This window comes from Ochotona princeps, chromosome 17 (assembly GCF_030435755.1).
Source record: "Ochotona princeps isolate mOchPri1 chromosome 17, mOchPri1.hap1, whole genome shotgun sequence".
Taxonomy (NCBI): Eukaryota; Metazoa; Chordata; class Mammalia; order Lagomorpha; family Ochotonidae; genus Ochotona; species Ochotona princeps.
Genome location: NC_080848.1, coordinates 5,020,282 through 5,036,372, shown reverse-complemented (window position 1 = coordinate 5,036,372; position 16,091 = coordinate 5,020,282). Strand labels below are relative to the sequence as shown.

Below are 16,091 nucleotides of genomic sequence, written 5' to 3'. Positions count from 1 at the left end.
TTCTGGGCTCAGTCAGGCCCTGTCCTGCCTTTCTCTGTAGCTCCAAACTTCTGAACTTCCACACCACAGTGTCCTCCTTGGAGATGGACATGGCAGTGACCACACCTGCCTCGGGCTGGTAGTGAGGCCTCATGAGTCCCTGTGCGCGAGGCACTCAGCTCCAGGCCTGGTGGGCACGACAGCAACTTGAGAAGTTTCTAGAAAGTTTCTAGAAAGTGTGAATTGGGAATAAAGGATGTGCGGATTTGAAATCTTTCCAACCAAGTAAACCTTTTTTTCCCTAATTATTTTCATCTTATTTGAAAGGGAGGGCAGGTGAGAAAAGCTAGTGGTGTGGTGTAGTAAGTAAACCCACTGCTTGAAATGTCAGTGTCTCACGGATACCGGTTCCAGTCCTGGCTGCTCTTTTTCTTTTGTAAAGATTTATGTATTTTTATTGCAAAGTCAGATATACAGAGAAAAAGAGAGGAAGATCCTCCATCCGTTGATTCACTCCCCAAGCAGCTGCAACAGCAGGAGCTGAGCCAATCCAGAGCCAGGAGCCTCTTCTGGGTCTCCCATGCGGGCACAGAGTCCCAAGGCTTTGGGCTGTTTCTGACTGCTTCCCCGGGCCACAGGCAGGGAGCTGGATGGGAAGCAGGGCCACTGAGATTAGAACCGGCTCCTATATGAGATCCTGGCACCTGCAAGGTGAGGACTTCAGCCACTAGGCTACCATGCTGGGCTGTGCTCCACTTTTGATCCAGCTCCCTGCTAATGGTCCTGGGAAAGCAGTTGAGGATGGTTGGGCCATTGCATCTACATGCGAGGCCCAGCAGAAGCTCCTGGTTTTGGTTTGGCCCGGTCTTGGCCATTGTGATCATCTGTAGAGTGAACCAGCAGATGGACGATCTTTCTCTGTCTCTAACCACTGTTCAAATAAAGCTTGAGATGGGAGAGAGGAAGAATTCTCTCACACCCCACATTCCTGGGATAGCTGGGGCTGGATCAGGACGAAGTCACGAGCCTGGGATTCAAGCCTGGTCTCTCACATGGGAGACAGGGACCCTAGCACTTGAGCCCTCAAAGCTGGAACTGGGAGTAGAATATGGGGGTCTTAAGTGGGAATTTAGCCCATATGAAAAGCGCCTGCCCTCACACTTCGGACTTTGAACACTTTCTTAAGTCTCCCCGTGTTTATCCTGTGATGGACTGGTCAAGCTCAGGGTCCCGAACCGTCTCGAAGGCAGGAGGAGGGAAGCTGGCCAGTACCCTCTCGGGAGCACAGCCTGAACAGGGCTACATGGCTATCCAATGCAACTCCCCACAGGTGTCGACGGGGAAATGGAGACCCTATTCTTGTCTGAGGTCGCGGAGCCTGACAGGAGCACAGCTAGGCCAGGAGCCCCGTTCTGAGAGGGTCACGCACCTGGAGGCACCCCCGAGGAGATGGTGGAGGCGGACACCTGGCCCTGGCCTTTGGATGTCATGGCGGCCACCTCGATGGTGTATGTGGTGAGCGCCGTGAGGCCGGTGACGCGGTACTCCAGGGTCACGTTGGGCAGGTAGTGGGTCACGCGGGTGTTGGTTCTGTTGTACTCTTCCCAGGAAATCCGGTACCCTGGTGAGAGGCACCCCCACCCCCGGAAGTGGCATGAGCTTGGCTGGGATCACGAGCTGGCCTTGACCCTTGCTCTACTTCTTACCTTTTCACCAAGGCAACAGGTGAGCACAGGGAGCCAGTGGCCAGGGGAAGTGGGACCTGCAGGTCCTGCCAGGGCTGCAGGTGTAACCTCTGTGTGATACCGCCCTCCCGTGGGCATCCCGGCTAGAGACCCAGGGACGCGGCTCAGAGCACAGGTGCCACTGGCGCCCCCACAAGGTGCCTAAGAAGTAGGGGTTGTTGAGGGGTTGGGATGACACTCGCTGGAAGGCAGGGGAATGGGCCTTCCTGTTCTCGCCCTGTCCCACCCTTGGTTGGGAGCAACACCGCGGGCCTGCCTACCTGGGAGGGTGCCCACCTGTGAGGATGCCGTTCTTCTCGCCCGGCTCCTGCCAGCTGACCTTCAGCGAGGTGTCCAGGATGTCACTGAAGCTCAGGTGTCCCACTGGCCCAGGCACTGTACCCCAAAAGGGCCCCACCCAACACCAGTTAGAGCCTCAGACAAAGACCACTGTCCACAAGGCAGCTTGGGGTGATCCTGGGATGACTGGGTGTGGGAACCAAGCCCAGGGCTGCCCTATGCCTGCAGCATCCAGCGGGCCAGGGGCAGGTGGGGCGGGGAGCTGCTTACCGTCCTCGTGGGTGCGCACCAGCTGGGGGGTGCTGCGGGGCCCGTCTCCCGGGGTGGTGAAGCAGAGCACAGAGGTGAAGTAGTCGGTGAACTTCTTCAGGCCGGACATGAAGCCCACGTGGATGCTGTCTTGGAAGTTGGGCCTGGCGGTCACCATGGTGGCCTCCTCTTCCTGTTCCGGCTCCCAGGCAATCAGCTAGAGGGAGGTCGGCAGTTCAGGTAGCGCAGTGAGAAAGTTCCAGGAGAGGTCACACTGCTTTCTGCTGGACCAGTGGGCAGACTCCTCCCGGGGAGAGGGGAGGCAGTGCAGGTGACGCAGAGTCCCTCCTGCAGACCCTCTGGTGTGTGCCACGAACTGGGCACTGTCCCGATTTCCACAGTGACCCCAGGACTGGCTACAACCTGGCAAACCCAGTGCAATATTTATTAAGGATGACAAGAGATGTGCATTTGAGCAAGCCTGGGACCCATCGGAGTCCCTGGGTGAGGGCCCAAGCTGTGAGGGAGTCAGCATGCTGGCCCTGTATTTGACAAATCGGAAACTGCGGCTCAGGGAGGCCGAGCCACCTCTGTCACACAGCTAAGGGGAGGGCGACCTCAGCCTTTGTACTTGTCTCCCTAGGGATGGGGCAGCTTCCTAAAGATCACTTCCTGTCTGCGTGGGAAGTTGCATCTGTGTACACAGGGTGTGAGTTAGCGTTCCCGGCTCAAACATCACCTCATGGTGGGTATGGGCAGGAAACGCCCACCTGGAAACTCGCTCCTTCTTCACGCTCACCTCTGCATGCTGCTCCTGCCTGGTGGTCTAAACCCCGCTTCCCCCCAGTGGAGTCTTCCTCCTCCTATTTCCTGGGCCCATCATGTGTCTCCAACAATGACAGCTGGTCATGGCGATTTCCTCATTTATTTGAAGTTGATTAAATAGCAATTAATGGTGAAAAGCAACACTTGATGAGTTTTAATAAGCACGGATATTTATAGCTATAAAACAATGGCACGCCAATGTTCCCTGATTAACTCAGTCCCTAACAATGCTTAATCTTCTATTTCTCACGGCCGGGTGTTTATAACGGATGTTTTGAAATTTAATTGGTATTGTGAAAAGATAGCCTATAGCAAGTTAATTAGGCACTAATTAGACCCTCAAAAATACTAATCAGAAATACTAAGTGGTATTTAATAAGTATGTTAAATATCCTCCTTATTTTGGTTATCTTGTTTCACAGCAATTAAATTACCCAACTTCTTTGCAGTAGATTAAGAAACAAGTTTCATGTTTTCATTTTGTTTAATTAATGTAAATTTGAATTAATTATGCTGTTAGAATTAATTGTGTGGTGTGTTCCCCAGCAAGTGTAAAAATCTGGGTAAATATTAGTGGTGCTTGGCTTAGGCCAATGACAATTGCTACTTTGGTTTTTTTGTTGTTGTTGTTAAAGATTTATTTATTTTTATTACAAAGATGTACAGAGGAGGAGAGACAGAGAGGAACACCTTCTGTCTGACGATTCACTCCCCAAGTGAGTGCAACGGCTGGTGCTGCACCAATCCGAAGCTGGGAACCAGGAACCTCTTCCAGGTCTCCCATGCGGGTGCAGGGTCCCAAGGTGTTGGGCCGTCCTTAACTGCTTTCCCAGGCCACAAGCAGGGAGCTGGATGGGAAGTGAAGCTGCCAGGATTAAAACCGGCACCCATATGGGATTCCGGCGCATTCAAGGCGAGGACTTTAGCCGCTAGGCCACGGCGCCAGACCTGCTAATTTGTTTTCAAAAAATACGGAGAAAAGGTATCTTGGCAGGTAAAACAATGTCACTAGAGTTTGCTGAGACAGTGAGAGAGAGATGAGAGAAGGCCCCAACAGCTTACAATGCCTAGGTGGGCACACACAGGACTCTGGCCATGTCAGGTGCAAGTGCTGGCCAAGCCCCTCCGGGCCACGCCCACGGCTTGCTGCAGTGAGCACCGGCTAGCAGTTGCTGCCTTGTGATCTAACCAGGAGGGAAGCTGAGCTCTGCAAGGTGGGGCATTTCTGCACGTGCCTGCCAGCAGCCTGCTCTAGCTCCATGCCGATGCCCTTGGCTCCCCCTGAATGGTACTGACAGCATGGTGTGCCCCCTGTTTGAGGTCACCTTTGCAAGTCTCTGTCTTGGATTCTAAGCATCATGGGGGCTGAGGTTTGAGGGTCAGCTCCCCTGCGGACAGCACAGGGAGGTAGATGACAGCAAGTGACCCTGGGAAAGTCGCCAGGCCTCAGGCTGTCACCAGGAGCAGCAACAGCAGCCTGGCTGGACAGAGGTAGCGATGTGCCTCTTGCTTCCAGCGCAGGTAGCACTCCCAGAGCTGCAAAGGATGTGTGTGGCTACAAAGCCTCTGGTTACGGCAGAGAAAAACCGCACCGGAATTGGGAGGACCTCCTCCCTCACCGGCTTCTCTCTGCCCATGGGGCTGGGGGACGGAGGTGGAGTGCAGGCCGTTACTGCTGCACAGTTATTTACTTACTACATGGTTCTGCTCTTGACTCACGTATATACACTTTCTCTTTAAACCTAAATAAATGGGGAGAATGTATCTCTCGGGATTTGGCAATGTATAAAAATTATATATACACATCAATCCTTTGACCCAAGAATGCCATGGCTAAGCAACATCTACTCCAAACTGTGATGGTGAAAATACAGAAAAGATGCACGAGCCACTTCCTAAACAAGACTGGAAGAATGGCAAAGGGGGTTGCCTGGCGATATGACGGGAGACCCCCCAAAGTGAATCATGACATGGACTGCAAACACACCCACTGCTCTCCAGAGCTGTTAAATAAGAGCGAGATGGAGACGGTGCAGAAGGTCCGTGCCATTTCACGTGTCAAAGGAGAGGGGCTGCTTACCGACACGCACGAGCTGGCTTGCGGAAGAGACATGGCAGGGAAAAGCAGTACCCCAGAAAGCTACTGGGGCTGCAAGGGGAGTGGAAGGGAGCGGAGGGGAGTGGGATGGAGGGGAAGTTTTCTTTATTTTTTTTGGAATTTGCTTTGCAGATTTGGAGCTGTGTAAATAGTCTATGTAATTACAAGCCAAAATTAAATTAAAAAAATCAATCCCTAAAAATTGAAAGCAGAATAAAGAAAATGAACCTAATTGTGCATTGAGCTGTGGCGAAATAACACCAAGAGAAAATCTTTCAAGGACTTCGGAACCCGGTCATTGGCAGTTCAGCCCCAGCGGGACAGACCCGCTGGAATAAAACCAACTGCAAGCAAGCCACAGTGGCTGCCGGCGACTGTCTATTGACGCCACCACCCCCAAACCGGTGTGCGGCTTGGTGGGACAAAGTCAACGGGTGAATTTGGAGGATACAGAAAACAGACCAAAAGACCAAGGAACCGTGGAGGAACTTGCAGGCTTGAATAGCAAGTATCAATCCATTGTTTGTCTTCAGGAATAGTATTTCTGGGGCTGGCGATGTGGTTAGCAGGCTGGACTGCTCCTGCGACACCAGCATCCCCTTGTAGATGCTGGTTCAAGTCCCACCTGCTCCGAATCTGAGCCAGCTCCTTGCTCATGTGCCTGGGAGAGCTTGGGCTCCTGCACCCATGTGGGAGTCTGAGAAAGCTCCTGGCTCCTGGCTTTAGCTTGGCCAAGCCCTAGCCATGGTAGCCATCTGGGGAGTAAACTAGCAAATGGAAGATCTGTCTCTATCACTCTCCCTTCCAAATAAATAAAAAAAAATCATTAAAAATGAGAATAATACTTCGGAGCTGTCCATTGGGGCCTGGAAACACCCGCTATTCCTGGAGTAAGGAGCTCTCTCCCTGAGGCCAGGTTGGGCAGTTGATCTGTCACTTCTGACGAGAAGGAGCAAGGACTCCTTCAGGGAATGGCTGATCCAGGTGCCACAAGGGAAAGAGGCCCAGCCTGGGACATCTGGTCACTCCGATGGTCAGGAAGCTACCGAGCACTGCTGAGCCATGTTAGTAAGAAACGTGGAGCAGTGGGTTAAGCTGCTGCCTTCAAGGCTGGCACCCCATAGGAGTGTTGGTTTGCGTCTTGGCTGCTCTGTTTCTGATCCAGCTCCCTGCTAATGCGCCTGGGAAAGCAGTGCTTGGGCCCTCTTACCCACACTGGTGACCTAGCTGAAGCTCCTGGTGCCTGGCTATGGCATAGTTCAGTCCTGGCTGTTGCAGCCGTTTGGGAAGTGAACCTGTACATGGAAGATTGTTTCTCTGACTGTAACTCTGCCTTTCAAGTAAATATATCTTTAAAAATACAAGGAACTTGAAACTTACCAGACATATTAATAAATCCTTAAGTACATGGTGTAATACTAGGAAAACCCAACCAAAATCAACCCACATCACTGGACCTCCAACCTCCACTGAGCTCCTCAGGTATGACAGCAGGTGTGTGGAGGCCAGCACTGTGGCTCAACAAGCTAATCCTCCATCTTCAAACGCCGGCATCCCATATGGGTTTTCGAGTCCCAGCTGTTCCACTTCCCATCCAGCTCCCTGCTTGTGGTCTGGGAAAGCAGTAGAGCATGAGCCAAAGTCTTGGGCCTCTGAACCCATGAGGGGGACCTGAAAGAGGCTCCTGGCTCCTGGTTTTAGACTGGCCCAGCTCCAGGGTCATTAAAGTGATTTGGGCAGTGAACCAGCGGATGGAAGATCTCTAACTCTGCCTTTCAAATAATGAAATAAATCTAAAAAAAAAAAGGTGCTGAAGAACCAATTCTTTAGACTAAAAATTGCCAAGCCATGGGAAAGAACTCAGCATTTACCTCACATTTCCTGGATAAACTGGAGTGTCAGGTGACACAAAGATTGACATAAACATTTTTTCAAAGCACCTCAGCTAATCAAGGTGGAATGAAGGTGTTCAGCCACCACCATTTCCACGTCCTGTGGCGACAACAGCACACACAAGGATTGCTGGTGGCACCTTGGGAAGTGTGACAGCCAGACCCGGCGCCTTCTGATGGAAAACCATAGCCCCATCCAGGAAGTGATCTTTTGAGAAGAAGAAGAAGAAAAAAAAAGACCAGAGTCTGAGCGGCCTCCAGTGCCAGGTTCTAATTCACTGCAAAGGCAAGTGTGAGCGGCGTTCATGAATAGCAGAATGACCCCACGGGTGTGCAGTCAGAAAAGGCAGACGGTGCAACGGCCTGTGGGAGGAATGCTGCTACTGCTTCACAGGAGAGAAAGGGAGGAAGGGGCCAGAGAAGCTGCAGCTCAGCTGAGACCTCACACAGCCCTGACGGCGGCAGGCGTGGGGACTTCATCCAGATCCTGGGGCAGACACACCCCCAGCAGAGGCAAACACTCAGCGAGTCAGACTGAAAACTGAGGGGTGCCAGGAGGGGCTGTTGGGAGAGAGAGAGAGAGATCTCCCATTTGCTAGTTTACTCCCCAGATGGCTGCCATGGCCAGGGCTTGGCCAAGCTAAAGCCAGAAGCCAGGAGCTTTCTCTTAGTGTCCCACGTGAGTGCAGGAGCCCAAGCTCTCCCAGGCACATGAGCAAGGAGCTGGCTTTGGTTTACAGAAACATGTACAGGATCAGCTATAGAATGTTCCATGGGAGAGACAGAGGGCTGGGGATGGATGGACGCATCCTTGCTGGCAGCTGACGACGAAGTTGGTGCTCGTCACTGTCCTCCCTCCATTTCGACAGACAACTGAACATCCTCACAGTTTAAACAGGAAGAGGCAGGTATTGTAGGACAGTGCATTAAGGAGCGTCCCATAGGAGCATGGGTTTGAACCCTGGCTGCTCCATTTCTGATCCAGCTCCTTACTGATGCACTTGGAAAACCAGTAGAAAATGCTTGGGCCCTAGGCACCCACATGGGAGATGTGGGTGGGTTTCACGTTCCTGGAACCCAGGTACTCTGTGAGGGTCGGCATGTGGGTATCTGCACTGCTAGGCTAACACCTGCTCTTGTTTCTCTGCATGCAAGAAGCAACGCAGTCCTGTTTACTGACCTCCCTCCAGTGCCTCAGTTTCGCCACTGTAAGACGGGGTGGTGACGGGGTTTGTGTGCAGGCTGCAAGAGGCACTTCATGTGCTGCCTGGCACTTGCAAAGAGTTCCACCCCTCCCTCCCACCTGCTGTCGCGAACAGCATCTACACAGCCCTTTCCCCGCAGACCTGTGTGGGGATTTGGGGGACCCTCCACAGCCTCCTGGTGCTCTGGGTCCCATGGGCCATTGTTCTAGCTGTCCTGGACACTGACTGGCTTTCCGTTCCCCTGCCCCCAAGCCGGGGGAGGACTGACTGCGTTTGAAGTACAGAGCGTAGTGCTTCCCCAGGCAGGACATAGAATTGCAGCAGGCAGCTAACTGGTCCTGGCTCAGCTCTGCTCCTCAGCCAGGCTGGCGTCCTGCAGTCCTCTCCGGCCTCCCCACAGAGACCCCATTAGGAGATTTTCCTAGGCAACCAGTCAGCTGTAGCCTGCCCTCATCATATCCCTCCCATCCTCTCCGGGGAAAGCTTAGCTGGCCTTGGCTTCTCGGCTGTGGTCAGGGTGGAGCTGGCCTGGACCACCACCCCCTCCTTTGCTTACAACATCAGCAGGATTATTCCCTGTGCCCGGGCAATCTCAGCCCCTTCCGGTCCAGCCTCCCGCACTGTGCAGGAATTGGGGTGAAGGCTGTTAGCTCTAGAACTCACTCAGTGGCGCAGGCGCAGAGCAGAGGATACGTGAGAACCCTGCTGGTTGTGTCAGTAAGCGTCTCAAGATTACCAGACGCCCAGACTGAAAGCCTGTAGCCTTCTGTCCCTTCCACAGCTGGCTTCAGGCCCCTCACATGCTCTGCTCCCCCCGTCCCCAGGAGGAGCCATGGCCAAAGGCACTTGCCCTGAGCAGCTGGGGACAGGCACCACCCTGTGAAACCACAGCGGGGATCACAGAAGGCACGGGCTGCCTTCAGGTCCTGAAGGTGTGCCACTCCTCGTGGGAGGAGAGCTCTAGAGGGGATCGTGGGAAGTCCTGACGGGTAAGGTGTAGTCACGCACTGGCTAAGTCACGCTGACCCCATTAGTGCTTGCTATGGGCTAAACTGTGTCTCTGCAAAAGCCACGTATGCCCATTTCACAGCCAGAACCCCGGCAAGTGTCTCAGTCACAGAGTGTCATCCCAAGAGGCAACTGAAGCCAAGGAGCTCGCTGAGCTGACAGCCAATCCTGATGACCCAAGTCCTTATGGAAAAGGGCACTCAGGACCCGCCCCCCCCACACACAGGGGGTCTGGGAGACAGCTCTAAGGCCAGCAAGAGGGGCTGTGGGAGGGGTAAGGCTGGCTGGCACCTGGATCTGGGCCTTCTGTGGCCCAGAAGTGAGAGAAAATAAGTGCCCGTGGCTAGGTGTCCCGGGCCACGGGGTGGAGTCATGTGCTGTGACAATGACGGAGCCCCTTCTCCGAGTGCTCACTGTACATGTATCCTCATGTCAGGGAAATGCACGGAAGGGCTCACGCCTCGCACCAGCCACAGGACGGGGCTGTCTCCCTGTGCAGCTGAGGAAACTGAGGGGTTCAGCTCCTGGCTGTCTGCTGCAGCGTCCAAAATGTCATTTATCGATGGACCACAGCTCCAATACTGAAGAACATGTCCGGGACAACAGAAGGAGGTGGTGCTGGGACTTTCCCCTCTGAGTTCTATCCCTGTGTCTCTAACCTCTGTGGGGTCAAGGGCAAGTTGCCTAGCAAGCTGTCCCTGAAAGCCAGTGTCACACGGGCTGGGTGTTTTACACGAGGCTGGGGCCATACCTGGGGATCCCTGAGTCTGAAATCAACTTGGTGCTGCTCAGACCTCAGTGCCCGAGAACGGCCCCTGTACTGGGCCTCTGTCAGGGCTGTCTACGTGCTTCCAGGAGCTGGACGTGGCCTTGGACGTGGCTGTGAGTTCATCCCCTTCATTGTACCACCTCTGTGTGGCTGGAGTCCCTGCCTGCCCTCCCACTTACCCCTCACCTTCTCTCTGCCCTTGCCAGCCTCCGGCCTCCCTAGGGGACTTTCTTGGGGCAAGGGCAGGTCCGAGGTACCTTGTAGCCCTGGTTGATGCCATTGATGAACTGGGGGCTGGGGGCGTTCCAGGTGAAGCGGATGGTGGTGGAGTTGGTGGCTTCTGCATGCACGTTGCCGGGGGGAACCGTGGGCACTAGAGATGGAGAGAAGGGGAGAGGAGGGCCCGGTGAGTGCATCTCATCCAGGTTGGTAGAGAAATCTGGATGCAGGGGTCCAGGGTCTGTGCTGGCCAGTGCCCCTCGACTCCTCCCTCACTGCCTTCCTGGGTGCATCTAGGTTTCACGGACCTGCCTGCCTCACCTCACAGGGCATGGTACATAAAAGCAGGTGGATACAAAAGAGGCTTTTGTCAGCAGGAGGGTTTCTGGTGGAGCACGCAGTGTGAATTGTTTCAGGACCCAGCTCATGCGAACGTCATAGAAGGTCCCATGTTCCCAGCCCAGCATCCTCCTCCCCTCCCTTCTGTCCTCCCACCCTGCAAGGGAGCCGAGGACACGGCAGGGATCCTGCCTCCAAGGGCAAGAGCGAAGGGTCTGGGTAACACAGCAAAGGCTGAGCCTCCCAGGACAGGATAGGTATCCGACCCGGCAGGTGCAGCGCCAGTGGGCAGGCAGGGGACCGGGAGAAAGGTCCTTCCAGGGTCAGAGACTCCACCCACCTCCCTGCAGCGTCCACTCAGTGACCTTGCTGCTGTAGACACCCAGGCCTGCGCTGTTATAGGCGGCCACCTCGATCTCATAGTTGGTCCAGATGATGAGGTCTTCCAGCAGCAGGTTGTTGACGTCGGCGTCCGTGATGTTCTTAAACTGGTACCCAACTGGCAGCCCCGCCAGGCAATACCTGAGAGGAAAACACAGGGACATGTCTTACCCCGAGTCAAACCGGCTCAGCCTTGGCCTCTGCCCGGCTGTCCAGTTGGGGGAGTCCCCGGCATGGGGGCCTGCTTGGAGCAGGAGCTGATGTCCTAAACTCAACAGCCACAGGTGCTGGAGGCTGACTCACTGGATAGCACAGGTCCAGAGCGTGCATGATTCTACTAGAGGAATGGGATTCAAGCAGGCTAGCCCTGGGAGTTCTGGGAGGGAGGGGGTATTGGGAAAGTCCTTGAAGAGTCGGGGAAATCCCAGCTACACCTCGACACCCCACAGCAGCAGCAGTAGCAAACTTTCTAAACCCTCTCATGCTCATTCAAGCCCAGGGGCACTGAACCATCCTCAAGGAGTTTGATCCTGAAGAAGCTGCATTGCTCACCTGTGTACAGGTGCTGCTGAGGACGCTGGTCCAGGGACCATACTCGGAGAAGCACCACCCTGCAGCAGGAACCGCCAGCCCAGCACGAATGAGCTAATCATGAAGTGTCTTCAAGTGTGGGGTGGCCCAGTGCAGTGAGGGCGTTCAGACAAGGTCATGAGGAGCTGTTCCCTGTGCTTCCCAGCCAGAATTGAGTCCCTGAGAGTCCCTGCTCACTCTAAACAACACACTGCTCTTCCTATCGCAAGCCTATCAAGCTCTCCCAGATGTCTTAGTGCCCTTAAGGACTCTTCCAGGTCAGCGGGGCCAACATATAAGGCCTGTCCATGGGGCCTGAAGGAGCCGACGCTGCATTTTTTCCGGGAAGCACTCCTGAAGTATCTAAGGCTCTTGTTGCTGGAAGTCCCACTAGATGTCTAACCTAAGTCCTTCCTACCGTGGCACAGGCATTTCCTGGTGCCTGGTCCTCATGAGGTGGAGAAAGGCTGGCCGTGGGTGGACCTGCCCTGTGCTCTGGTCCACGCCCCAGCCTCTGCCGTGCCTCCTGCCCTGGTTCCCCAGGCTCACCTGATGATGTAACCTTTGAGCAGCCCATTCTGGTGGCTCTCAGGGGGTGGCTGCCACTGGATCATGATGGACTGGTTGGTCCGGCCGCTGGCGATCACATTTTGGGGAGGTGCGGTGGGGGGCTCCTCAGGGAGGGAGACCCTGGATGGAAAAACGCCAAGAGTGAGCAGACCTTTCTTCCCTGCTCTGTCGGGCCAATACAGGGAGGGGCCCTGCCCTGGCTGTTTCTGGAAGGTTCTGCACAATTGCTACGTGCCTCCAGGTAAGGCACTTGCACTCTGAGCCTGTTTCTGAGGCAAGTTTCACTTGCCAGCCTTGCGAAACTAGGTAAAGAGCAAATGAGTGTGTCCTAGGTGCGTCTGAGGTTGGGGGCTCTGTCTCCCATTTTTCCAAGAAGTGGCTGTTGGAGCTGATGGGTCACAGCTGCTTAAGCATTTGAATTTTTTTCATTCAAGAGGCAGAAGAATGAGACACAGGGAGAGAGAAGAGCTCTCATTCACGGATTCACCCCTTGTCTGCAATGACTGGACCTGGGCCAGGAGCTGGGAACTCAGTCCAGCGCCCTGCCTTGAGTGGTGGGAACCTGCCAGTTGGGCCATTGGTACTGCCTCTCAGGCTGGGCATTAGCAGGAAGCTGGAGTCCGAAGCTGGAAGTGAGAATCAAACCCAGACACTTGGTCTGGCCTTGAGCTGGGGTGGCGCGGGGGGCGTGCGGGGGCATGCCTTCTCCCGCAGCCCAGAGCACAGTGCGCTCTTGTGTCTAAGCTATGTGTTCACATGACGGACAGGTGTCCAGCAGAAACCGGAGTTAATGATTTCTGATGGATGACTTTCCCTTTCAGTCTGTTTTCCTGGTGCGTCTTTTCTGATGGACAGCTTTCTAAAACACACAGCTCACTCCCTCGTGACTGCGAAGGAAGACCCGAGGGAGGCAGATGGCGCCCAGCTCACGGTGGTGACTCAGGCGCGTTGGGAAGATGAGTCAGCGCCACACCGCCACACCGAGGGGAACCCGCACCTACCACCTCCCCACCCGCAGGTCCTGGGGATTCAGGGGCTCGGTGCCCCCTGTATGGGGGTAAGCCATGGCCCCCTGCCTGCTCCCCACACTGGCTGCCCCTGTCGCCTCCCTCTCTTGCTGCTTCTGTCAAACCCAGTCAGGCTCTCACTAAACCGGCAACAAAATCGCAACGATTGATTTCAGCCTGGAGCATCTCCATACGCATCACAGGGAGTCTTTTTAGAAAAGCCGATCGCACATCAGATCGGCGCCGTGGGGCAGTGGCCCTGCGAGGCCAACATCCCCCGACAGGGCACCGGTTCAAATCCTGACCGTGTGTTCTCCTGCTAATTTAGCTCCCTGTTAAAGGTGCCCAGAAAGGCAGCAGAGGACGGCCTAAGCACCTGGGCCCCTGCCACCCGGGCGGGGGGCCTGGCTGCAGCTCCTGTTTCTGGGCTTCGGCATAGGTGTTTGGACTGCGGGAGGGAACCACATCGGCAGATGGGGTCCCTCTCTCACCCTGTCCTTCCTCTTCCTCAGCCACTCTGCCTTTCAAGTAAATAAGATAAATCTTAATAATAATAAAAAGCCAACTACACAATGATCTGTGTGGAAGTTATCCCGGCCACTGACCTCCCTCAACACCTGCTTCTGCACCAGAGGTGCAGCTACGGTGTAGCATGCATGTCTGACAGGAATGGGTGATGCCAGGTGATGCCTTAAAATAAAATACCTTTTGCTTTTATCCAAATCTCATTCCTTTTATACAAGCATGGTGGGGTGGGGCTGGCACGGTTGGGTAATCCTTGCCCTGCGAGTGCCAGAATCCTGTACGAGTGCTGGTTCGTGTCCCGGCAGCCCCGCTTCCCTCATCCAGCTCCCTGCTTGTGATCTGGGAAAGCAGTGGAGGAAGGCCCAAAGCCTTGGGACCCTGTACCTGTGTGGAGACCTAGAAAAAGCTCCTGGCTCCTGGCTCAGCTCTGGCCATTATGGTCATTTGGGGAGTGAACAGCAGATGAAAAATCTTTCTCTATAAATCTGTCTTTCCCATAAAAGTCAGCCCTAACAGGGCCTAGTGAGGGAGTACAAACCCTGCGGGATCTGGATTCCTCCAGAACCCTGTACCTGTTTAACAGTAAGGGAACCCCCAGGGGCCTGCCAGGAAGGATGAGCCATGACTGTGACCTTATGTGGCTCATGGCTGGTGAGCAGTTGGTTCTGGTGAGTGGTGAGCGGTTGGGGGATTGGTTTAGTCAGGCCCATTACATGACTACTACCCATTATTCATTCAGGTAGCCTTTGTGCCTTCTCTCAGAAGGGATAGCACTGTTATGCCCATTCCACAGAAGTGGAGACTGAGGCCCTGGCAGCTTGTGCCACTCACCTTTCTGTGTCCCTGCTGAACTGGCCTTTTCCCACGTCATTGACGGCACATAGTCGGAACTGGTAGGAGCGAGCGGGAACCAAACCCTTGACGGTGACCGAGGTGGCTTCAGGGTCCACGTTGGCCAGGAGGACCGTCCAGGGGGCATCTGCAGGGACAGAGATGGACAACTGCACTTCTTACCCTCCATCCCGAGCGGGGAGCCAGCTGGTCAGGGCTGGCAGAAGAGTGCCCCACCATTGCCCCCAGCCCATAGAGGCCTGTGTGTGATTTTCCCGGATTCCTGCAGCCCACAGGATACTGAGAAGCTGGAGCGGGAGTCACTGGAAGGAAGCAAAGGCTCATGGGCACGGAGATGCTTTCTTCTTTCCCTCCCTCCAACTGATGAGCTGGAAGCTAAATGTACTGAAAACGTCATCCCAACTGCACCTGCTAATTTTCAACTTCTCAGCATGGGGACTTAGAGAATGCAAATACGAAGGGAAATAAGAGCTCTTAGGGGCAGCTGCTGTGTCAGGCTCAGAGGGACACACCCCTTGGGCACGACCATCTTCAGGTGTCCCGAGGGCCTGATGGGGCAGGCAGGAGGCAGTTGAGGCTGCCCGTGGGGCAGGATGAGACGAGGCATGGGGGACTCGTGCCCAGGCCTGGCTTACACCCCCAAGTGTGCACCTGCTCAGCTGTGGTGGAGGTGGAGGTACAGGAAGGTGTGGGGACACTCACTGTTCTCAGACATCTCCAGAATGTAGCGGAGCAGTGGGCTGTTGCCATCGAAGGGCTTGGCCCAGGTCAGGTTGACGGCCCGCTTCTCTGCTGTGCTGAGGGTGGCCACAGGCCGCTCAGGGGCATGCGGCAGTTGCCTGTGAGACAGAGAAGTCCAGTGTGTGGGGCTGGGCCCCCAGGTGGCCTGGTGCCTTGATGAAAGGGGACAGCAGCCATCTCTGCTTTCTAACTGCCCCTGTGGCCTCCGGCACCTTCCAGCGTCCAGGCAGGCAGGTTGGCCACCCTTACCTGACACGCAGGTGGGCCCCACGGGAGTCGTTTCCCCCGGCCGAGAGCACCCGGCAGGTGTAGGTGCCAATGTCCCCCGACCAAGTCTGCGAGATGTGCAGGGAGCCATTTCTGTCCAGGCGGATCCGGGGGTTGTTGTCCGTGGCCAGCGTGGCTCCATCCTTCTCCCAGACATACCTGGGAATCAGAAATGCCAGTTAAGAGGAAAGAAGGGGCAATGGGCAGTGGGCAGAGGGGACGGGCTCAGCCCAAAGCTTGTCCTGAGTCTCCCAGGTGGGCAGGGGCGACACCAGGCCCCAGCGGGCTTGTGCAAGGCTGGCCGTTTAGGCATCCAGCAGATGGCACATCAAGTCACAATGGCTCCTTCGTGGCCAGGGTTCAAGGTTGGGGCACAGCACTTACTTCTGGCCAGAAGTCAGCACCAAAAACAGGCAGTGCAAAAAGCGTCTTTTAAAAGGGGTGAGAAGACCTGGGTTGGGAAAGGAAGCTTCCAGCACAGGCAACATCTCGGAGTGAGGTTTATGAAGGGAATGACTCGATCGATGCATTGCTGTGACAAACTGACTTCAATGTCCAAGATAAACAAATA

At 55.0% G+C, this 16,091-nt stretch overlaps 1 protein-coding gene across 2 annotated transcripts in view; it reads right to left on the bottom strand.

The window, feature by feature from the left end:
* SDK2 (sidekick cell adhesion molecule 2) overlaps window positions 1-16,091 on the bottom strand; it is a 212,975-nt gene that overhangs the window by 37,607 nt on the left and 159,277 nt on the right. For both annotated transcript variants that reach the window (XM_058676262.1, XM_058676263.1), the window contains exons 13-21: window positions 15,503-15,679; window positions 15,215-15,351; window positions 14,492-14,639; window positions 12,108-12,248; window positions 10,948-11,129; window positions 10,307-10,422; window positions 2,274-2,469; window positions 2,001-2,099; window positions 1,409-1,600 (exon numbers count right to left, since the gene is read on the bottom strand). In XM_058676262.1, the coding sequence (XP_058532245.1) occupies window positions 1,409-1,600; window positions 2,001-2,099; window positions 2,274-2,469; window positions 10,307-10,422; window positions 10,948-11,129; window positions 12,108-12,248; window positions 14,492-14,639; window positions 15,215-15,351; window positions 15,503-15,679 (1,388 nt within the window). The remainder of the gene's footprint in view (window positions 1-1,408; window positions 1,601-2,000; window positions 2,100-2,273; window positions 2,470-10,306; window positions 10,423-10,947; window positions 11,130-12,107; window positions 12,249-14,491; window positions 14,640-15,214; window positions 15,352-15,502; window positions 15,680-16,091) is intronic.